The sequence below is a fragment of the Rhagoletis zephyria genome, unplaced genomic scaffold (genome assembly GCF_001687245.7).
Source record: "Rhagoletis zephyria isolate East Lansing unplaced genomic scaffold, Rhagoletis_zephyria_1.1 Rzeph_scaffold_00436, whole genome shotgun sequence".
Taxonomy (NCBI): domain Eukaryota; kingdom Metazoa; phylum Arthropoda; class Insecta; order Diptera; family Tephritidae; genus Rhagoletis; species Rhagoletis zephyria.
In genome coordinates this window covers 234,540-244,509 of record NW_016157520.1, presented here as the reverse complement: position 1 = coordinate 244,509, position 9,970 = coordinate 234,540, and the positions used below count along the sequence as shown (strand labels likewise).

Here is a 9,970-nt window from a genome sequence, read left to right as displayed (position 1 = left end):
TTCTCTGCCTTTGCTTCTACTTCCAGATCGAAGACATCATGGCAGCACGGAAGGCGTGCCCCCTGGCTCCAACGGCAGAGACAGACAACTGCCTACAATGCCGGCTCTGCCACCGTTACCACGCATTGCGGACGTGCCCGGCCTTCAAGGCGATGAAGCCGCCGCAACGGTTGGGAGTAGCCCGCGCGCAAGGCTACTGCGTCAACTGCCTTGCGCTCACCCACACTACCGGGGAATGCGACTCGCCGGGTAGTTGCAAGACCTGTGGCTTAGCGCACCATACGCTGCTGCATGTGGCAGCTAACAGGCCCGCGCGCACAGGCCAACGAAACCAGCAGCCCAACCGGGCCAAATCGACATCATGCAAGCCCATCAAGCGGAGGGCACCGCCGAAGAAAGGTGGGCAGAAGAAGGCGCAGAAGAACCCGCGCAACCAGGCGCCGCAACCGCCGCGCAAGAAGACCGCCCACCGGACGATCGCGCGCACTCCCCAAGGCCTACAAACGGCCAATTTCCAGGGCCGCACCACCCACCGCGTCATTGGCAACACGATCCGCGCCCTGAAAGAGCTGCAGGAGGCGCTCAGCAACGCATTCCTGCAGGGTGGGGACGATGTCTAAGCCGCCGCTTAAGCCGAGTTCAGCGGCCGTGCGCGCGCACTTTGGCGGCAGTGGAGTCGACGCGACTCCGAAAATAATTACCGAGCGCGCACGGCCGCCTCCCAATTGTCGTGCGAAAATCCGCACAAACCAGTTCAGCTACTCAAGTCGGACAACGCGCACGCGCCCCCTTAATATCAGCAATTTTAAAACATCTTTTTAACTGTGTCATCCAAAATATACTTTGAATATATGAGCAAACTATTAAGCAAAATACATAAAAATTGAAAACCAACGTATTTCCTTAAAGCGGAAAGAAACTGTGTGTGTGCAAGGTGAGTGCGAAAGGCAACCATTGGAAATATTCAGTAAGAATCTATGTATTTATTGACTGAAATATAAATAAATAAATAAATAAAATTTTAGAAATCCAGAGTTACGAAAACTTTTTTGTGAAAAATGATTTGATTTATAACGACCCAGTTAAGCAATTATTAGTGGTACCTACTAGTATGGAGGATGAGGTTATCAAACTAGCTCATAATCAGGGTCAATTTGCGGCCAAAAAACTCTCGAACTGGTAGAAAGGAATTACTATATACCAAATGCGAGCGAGAAAGTACGGAAAATTGTCAATTCTTGCGTTGAGTGTATCGTGATAGACGCGAAAAGAGGTAAGAAAGAAGGTTTGTTGACGCCAATCGATAAAGCGTCTGAGCCATTAGGTACTTATCACGTCGACCGTGTGGGTCCACTCACCGAAACGCGTAAAAAATACAACCACATTTTGGTCATAATAGACGGATTTTCCAAATTCGTTTGGTTATATCCACTAAATCAACTGGAGCGGAGGAGGTATTAGACAGGTTAGAGAAGCAATCATCAGTTTTTTTTAACCCGACACGAATTGTAACGGATAGAGGGGTTGCATTCACATCAAATGCTTTTAAAGAGTATTGTGACAGGGAAAATATACATAAACAGGTGTACCTCGCGGTAACGGGCAAGTGGAGCGCGTCCACAGAACGGTTGTTCCAATGTTGGCAAAGAAATGTCAGAATAGTCCGGCTCAGTGGTACTGTCAGGTCGCAAGAGTGCAACAGATTTAAAACAATACCGCACCTCGCAGTACGAAGATAACACCCTTCAAAATCTTAACAGGATTAAATATGCGTATACCGGACTATTCAGATTTACAAACAATTTTAAGCGAACTAGAAGTAGAGGAATTGAATGTTGAGCGGGATTTGGCAAGAGACAAGGCTCGCGGAAACATTGAACAGATACAAAAAGAAAACTGTAAGTCATTTCATAAAGGACGTAAGGAAGATACCAAATATGAGATAAATGACTTAGTGGCTATTAAGAGAACCCAATTTGGGGGGTATGAAGTTGAGGCCGAAGTATCTAGGGCCGTACAAAATAGTCGTTAAACTAAATCACGGACGATACGAGGTGGAAAAAGTGGGAAGTCAGGAAGGACCAAGAAGGACTGTGACTGTAGCAGAAGACATGAAAAATGGGGCTAGTTATTCGAGGGCGAATAACCAATCAGGAGGCCGGTTGTAGGATCGATATCATAGAGAGGCGGTAACCTTTAGTTAAGGACTTACAAAACAGTACGGCGGCAACCCTACTTTTGACGAAAACAGAACGAAGCGTCCATTGTAGAAATCAGTTAGACTTAAGAAATAGCGAGTAAGAGTTAGTTGAGTAAGAACCACGATAGCGCAAACTTGTCTAGAAAGTAAAATAAATTGTTCTTTATTAAAAACCCGGAAATCCTCGTTTAATTCCCCTACATTAATTCATTAGAGAATAATATTAAAGTTAACCCTAAATCATTTTGGTTGTTTTTGAACTCAAAACGTAAAGATAATGGCATCCCGAAATCCATGGCATTTGGAGACTCTATCGCTTCCACAGCACAAGAATCGTGTGAACTTTTCGCTCGATTCTTTGGGTCGGTATTTGATAGATTTAATACTGTCACCACGTCGTTTTACACCTCTACTTTACTGGAATGNAAAAAATTTAGAGAAACTGGTTCCATCGACGATAAAAAAATGTTTGTCCAGCGTAGAAAAGAATTTGAATGCTTATCAAAATTTGTATACGACAAATACATTAATGTAGGATCGATATCATAGTGAGGCGGTAACCTTTAGTTAAGGACTTACAAAATAGTACGGCGGCAACCCTACTTTTGACGAAAACAGAACGAAGCGTCCATCGTAGAAATCAGTTAGACTTAAGAAATAGCGAGTAAGAGTTAGTTGAGTAAGAACCACGATAGCGCAAACTTGTCTAGAAAGTAAAATAAATTGTTCTTTATTAAAAACCCGGAAATCCTCGTTTAATTCCCCTACATTAATTCATTAGAGAATAATATTAAAGTTAACCCTAAATCATTTTGGTTGTTTTTGAACTCAAAACGTAAAGATAATGGCATCCCGAAATCCATGGCATTTGGAGACTCTATCGCTTCCACAGCACAAGAATCGTGTGAACTTTTCGCTCGATTCTTTGGGTCGGTATTTGATAGATTTAATACTGTCACCACGTCGTTTTACACCTCTACTTTACTGGAATGTATAAATATTAGACAGTTTGCTATCACTGAAGAACAAGTTCTGGAAGCGCTTTTAGACTTAGATGTTTCAAAAGGAGCAGGATATGACCTTTTGCCGCCCTTGTTTTTAAGAAATTGTGCAATCTCTCTTTATCTGCCCCTTACCAAAATTTTCAGTAAGTCCATTGAAAGCGGTGACTTCCTTGACGAGTGGAAAACCTCATTTATCTCCCCAATTTATAAGTCGGGCCTACGAAATTTAGTTGAAATCTATCGCCCCATTGTAAAACTGTCTACCATTCCAAAGCTGTTGGATAAAATTGTCAACAACCAGCTCTTTGGGGCATTTAAGAGTTATATTGTTACGCAGCAGCACGGTTTCCACCCAGCCAGATCCACCAATACAAATCTTGCGATATTCCAAAATTTCGTGGTCAATGCGATGGAGGAGGGCGAACAAGTGAACCTTCTGTACACGGACTATGTGAAAGCTTTTGACAGCCTAAACCATATTTTGCTTCTTATTAAACTCGAGAAACTTGGAGTTCACTCCAACGCTTTAAAATGGCTTGAGTCCTACTTAAAAGACAGAAAATTGGTGGATAAAATTGGCAACAACCTCTCTAAATCTATAACTGCCACATCGGGGGTTCCACAGGGAAGTCATTTAGGCCCCTTGCTTTTTTCAATATTAATAAATGACATCAGCCAATCTTTGGAATTTTGCAACTGTTTGATGTACGCCGACGATTTTAAACTATATTATCGAGTACAAGACCTAGACGACTGTGTTAGACTACAGCTAGACATATCAGCGCTGATAAACTGGTGTAAGTGCCAATGGTCTTTCTTTAAACTTCTCAAAATGCAACATTATTATATTTTCTCTTAAAAATGCCTGTATAAAGTATAATTACACATTTAATGACGGCGAGCCCTTTAATCGTGTAACCACTATCAAGGATTTAGGTGTGTACTTAGACTCGAAACTAAACTTCGATTTTCACAGAGAACATATAGTCTGTATGGCAAAATCTAAATTGGGTTTTCTCAAACGTAACTCAAAGGACTTTTTAGATCCACTCACACTTAAAGTCTTTACACATGCTTAGCGAGATCTATCNTCTCAAACGTAATTCAAAGAACTTTTTAGATCCACTCACACTTAAAAGTCTTTATAGATGCTTGGTGAGATCTATCTTGGAATACGCGTGCATTATTTGGGACTCAGATTTTGTCACTCACTCTGACCGCATAGAAAGAGTTCAGAGGCGTTTTACTAAATTTGCCCTTCGACGCATGTTTTCTTATGAATCTATGTCATCTTACGAACTGAGATTCAGAATACTGAATTTACAATACCTTTCTAGCAGGAGAAAAATTTGTAGTATTCTTTTCATCAAGGATATATGCGATAATAAAATCGATTCCCCAGAACTACTTTCGCTTATGCCTTTTTATGCGCCGGAGAGGCTTCTAAGAGAAAAATACATTTTTTACGTACCAACGCGAAAAACCAAATTTGCTAAGAATGGGCCCATTCATAGATCCATTTGTCTATGTAACTCTATTTGTAATTATGTCGACCTTTACTCATGTAGAGGACGTTTTAAAATTAATATCAATGATTATTTTATCTTCAAATAATTTACACATATGTTGTTGTTATCCTGTATGTATAAATATTATGACTATTTTTGTATAACGTGTTATTTTTTTCCTGCTTATCTGTGAGGACAGTGTCCGGTAGATAATTTATTCAACAAATTATGCTCTCTTTTCAGTTATTTGACGGTGGACTCCCGCTTCTTTGTTGTTTAGTCGGCTGAGCAGTAGATTGGTTTGGAGAGGCAACAGCTTGGCGCGCTACTATTGTTCTTGTAACCACATTCGTATACATGTACATCTCTCGACTAGCACTCCATAGCTTTGCTCCGTCGGCCATTGCCACTGTTTGAGCGCCACGAGCAAAATGACATACTTATTCATTTCACGGGGGATGAAATTGCAAGTAAATGTTTCCTAAAAACTGAGGAATTATGTTCTCCTTAAACTGAGTCAAATCTTTTACTCATGGCAGCCATATACTTGGAGCCATTTCAAGGTAATAGCTGTGTTTTTTTTTACGCGCATACGTATCTGCGCTTAGACTAACAACAAAACGCTCATCGATAATTGTCTATAACCGATAAAAAAGTTGGTATCACTGGTCAAAATATGTCAAATAAATAAAATGTTTGGCACAACTGTTAAACGAAATTGTTTCGAATTAATTGTAAAAATAAACAATGGAAACCATGACAAATAGTTTAATCTATAAAAACACATATGATGATATGTATTTCCATCGAGCTCAGAAGAGGATTCTGATGGTGCAGACGGTAGTCATACAACATGTGAAAACTTTGTTAGAACTCTAGATGCTTTAAATCTAAGATGCTTTAATCCAACAAACTATCGTTCCGGGTTCTGTCAGTGCTAGGTTCTTGCATCACCTTTTGAATATTAATAAAGAAATAAACAAATCAAATTTTTGCTATTTCCGATACTACATTCTGTGAACCTCTTCGGTGCTCTATGTTGAAATAAAATCCTTGCAGTTTTAAAGACCATCGCGCTAGTCTGCTGGATAGGTGTGCTGACGCATCAGCCACTGAAGACTATCGTGATCGCTGACAATGGTAAAATCTTGCTCCTCAACATAAGCTCTGAACTTCTTTAAGCTTTCTGTAATAAAACCGCACTAACTCCAAGTTTGGAGGTTTCACACTGTATAATAAATGACTTTTCATAGTTCGGGCTAGCTAAAACGGGCGCTGAACATAACATTTGTTTCAAGGTGTCAAAGCGATTTCTGCGCTTCAACCGGCAATTCCAAAGAAGCGCCTTAATTGCTTCACGTTGGTTGGTACTGGGTAGTTCGTCACGGCGGAAACCTTATCTGGGTCTGTTCGCACGGTTCAGTTTCCCACAATATATCTTAGATAACTTACCTCGTTGATATAAAACCTGCTCTTTTCAATGTTTATAGTCAAACAAGCTTTTTTAACTGATGGGCAACCTCTGAAAGGATGGACATATGACTGTCAATATTTTCTGACAGTATAAGGAGGTCGTCTAAGTAGACAAAGACCTGGTTCTTCAACTGGGGTGGGATGACGCGATCTATTAGGCGGCAGAGTGATTGAGGAGCGTTGCATAATCCGAATGCATTACGCAGTAACGGTACAACGGACAATTAGGGACTGTAAAACATGTGTAATCTCTAGAGTTTTCAGACAGAGGAATTCGCCAAAAGGCTCGACGCAGATCTAGTGAACTTATGTATTTAGCCATTGGTATTCTACTTAATGTACCATCAATTTGTGGTAGGGGATATCGTCCTTAACGGTAACACTATTTATTTTCCTAGAATGAAGACACAGACGGACTTTATTTGGCTTCTTCACTAGACTACTGGACTGGACCAAAGACTATTACAAGACTCTTCGATTACACCTAACTTTAACATTTCATCGATTTTTGTTTGAACTAATTTTTCTACTGCGGGGGTATGGGAAAATATCTTTGCTTTATCGGACGCACATTCGGCTGGAGTCCAATCATATACTCCATGAGGGCAGGGCCGGCCGCAGGATTTCTCTTTAGGGGGATTTTATGTAAAGTCATTCGTAACAATTAAGAATATCATTGTTTTACTTAGAGTATTCAATATATTGTATTTAATTGAAGATATAATTCAGCACAACTCAAAGAAAAGTAACATGCAATTCACCGAAGTATAGGTACAAATTCTTTTAATTCTGAGTCAACATTAACATCCAGATTTCGATGAAAAGCTAGTTCTTTGTGTGCTCTTTCTCCACCCATGCCTGCACATGCATGATATTCATGGAATTATTTTGCAAAACTATAACTAAATAAATAGGGGAGCGAAGGGTATTATGAACCACATAGGAAAAATTTCTGTAGAAAAACGGAAATATGAATAAATAAAAACGCGAAAGGTGCTGTCTACCCGACCATATGCTCCCGGCAACAAATTCAAACATTTATTCGCTTTCGCATAGGACACCCACAACTTACACATGAGCACTTGCTTCAAGGTTCACGTCCATCAGCATGTCCCGCCTGCAAACGAACATTATCCGTAGACCACATCCTAAACGGATGTGTTCAATTAAAATCCATTCCGGAAATTTTTGTTGGTAATGTCACACCCAGTTCATGTTTAAGCGCAATCAATGCTGAGAATACGTAAAAACTTGTAAACTATCCAAAAGCATGTACTTTATTGAGTTTAATAATTATTTGCTACATTTCCTTATTCTATAAGCGAGTCAAAGGCACTCCATTAGTTACTAAGTATAATAATTTTATTATTGTACCTAGCTATAATAAATAAATAAACATAATTTTGTTCATTTCAAAAAATAAATAATAAGGATTCCAAATTAAAAAAAAATACATTTCTAGAACAAAAAGCTGTAATATGCAAATAGAGGACTTGACATAAAACGTACGTTTCATAAAACATAAGTCTAATAAAGTGCACGCAATGCTTTCATCGAAAGGGGTCAAAATCCAATGCATACTATAATATATTTCAACCACAATATTTGACTGCAATTTTTTTTATATATTTATTGGTTTCCTTTCACAGAGTTTAGTTTGATGGCTGAGTGGAGGATCGGTCTATCTCGGCAACCAGTTCAAAACGCCCTATCTCAGAAAATTTTTCAACAACGATATATCTCAGAAAACTTTTCAAGAACGCCCTACTTTAGAATTTCGTTGAAAAACGCCCTATTTCAGAATTTGGTGGAAGAACGCCCTACCTAAGTTGCCGTTTCAAAAACGCCCTATCTCAGCTTATTTTCAATGTATTTTCGTTTGAGAAAGGGCACTTTGAACCGAATTCTGAGATAGGGAATTTTTCAATCAAATTCTAAAGTATTGCGTTCTTGAAAACTTTTCTGAGATAGGGCGTTTTTGATCTGGCTGCCAAGATAGGTGGATCTTCCACTCAGCCATCGATTTGTGCTTGAATCTCTATTTAAAATTACTCTTATATTCGACAGTTTTTATTGAGCTTCAAGCCGTTTCTAATGAAAAAATTTTGCGGAAAAACACCAATAATTTACCCAGAAGTTATAGCTACTATCACCACCAATGGCGTCAAGCTTAATAAAAATTGTTGAGATCTTCAAATATTTTTGACTACACGCAATATTTTTGCGTTGGTAATTTTTATCTTGATAAAAGCATTTGTAAAATGACTATTTTTGCCGGATTTATTCGTTTAAAAAAATGTATATAATATGCTATTTCACGTCCAAGTACATAATAACAAATATTTTAATAGAAAACAGCTAAATTTTTGCTTTTATATTAAACTATCAGCAATTTTGCCGTCACGAAATCGCGCCAATGAAAATGTAGCTGTCAAAGTACCAAATTGCTGGCAATAAACTTTTGCATGTGGAGACAGCAAGTTAAACTAAACTATGGAAAATTGTATGCATACTTCCCTCCAACAGGGGGGTTTAAACTAATTTTTGCATAAGGGCTTAAATCTGATGTCTTTTTTTCAATAGCGCAAATTTTTTTTTTTGAGTATTTGTGTCTGGCTTTAACATTTTGCCAAAACTTTTTCAAACGGACAGATGAACGACTAACAGGCGATGGTGCATTATGATCATTATTCAAAATACGGTCCCTAATTATATTATAATTCTGCAGACGAGCATTAAACGGTATGATTTTATGAACAGACGGACTGGTTTTCGATGATACATCAGGGCGAATGATTGACGGTGCGCAATAATTGGTATGGACACTAGGCATGTCAGGGCCTATGGGTAACTGCGTTGTTGTTCGCTTCCCTGGTCTTTGCGAGGGCTCTGTTTCGAAGCCTCGTTCGTTTTCGAGTTTCCCGAACAGGATTCGCATTTGGTTCGGTAAACGTCAGGCTTGCCCACAGCCATAGCAAAATATGGTATTGCCCTCCAAACAATCAAGGTACCTATGTCCTTCACCCCGACAGTTCCAGCAGACAATTTTGTTGTTTAATTTCCGAACTTCCTCTATCTCGTTTTCTTCAAAGTTTTGTGGATCGTTTTTATACTGAAGCTGATTAGCATAACGTCGTGGATTATGTCGTACACAGCGGACAGCGCATAGCTGGTCTTGCTAATTTCATTCGCAAGGCTTTCGCCTTTCAAACAGAGTTTGAGCAACTCTACAAGCGAACTAATGGGGACGTATAGCAATTTCTGTCGAACACGAGGTCTTAAATTATGCTGCAGCATTTCGACTAATTCTGCTTCCGTCAAACGAGTTTGCAAAGGTTCTGCTAGTTTTACTACAGCGTTTCTAAACCCGTGGAAGCTCTCACTGGGTCCCTGTTTTCTTCCACTAATCTGCTCTTTAAGCGAAAACGCTTTTGTGCTGTTGGAAACTGGTTCTCAGTGCTTGGTAAAGCGATGGCCAGGTTACTCGTTCTTTCGAGCGGCGATATCTCCAATACGAATCGTTGGCATCGTTGGTAAAGAGGCTTTGGAAATGCTCACAGAGTAGGTTAAAATTACCCTCGGGTGTATCTATCACCTGACATTCTATTCTGCAAAGAAAACTGTCAACCGATATACGAGGTGACCCATCGAACTCGAAATAAGTTGCGCTATTCTGCCATAATTAGGAACACCGGTCGTATCACTTAAACGTAGCTGATCAACTGCTCTGTAAAAATTTTGAGAAGAACTATTCGGTAAGTTCGAAATATCTCTTGGTCAAACTG

At 39.6% G+C, this 9,970-nt stretch overlaps 1 protein-coding gene across 1 annotated transcript in view; it reads left to right on the top strand.

Annotated features, from left to right (window-relative positions):
• Window positions 1-747, top strand: part of LOC108359691 (uncharacterized) — a 3,822-nt gene extending 3,075 nt beyond the window's left edge. The window contains exon 2 of the mRNA XM_017611663.1: window positions 27-747. Within this exon, the coding sequence (XP_017467152.1) occupies window positions 39-620 (582 nt within the window). The 5' untranslated portion in view covers window positions 27-38 and the 3' untranslated portion in view covers window positions 621-747. The remainder of the gene's footprint in view (window positions 1-26) is intronic.
• Window positions 748-9,970: the final 9,223 nt, after the last annotated feature.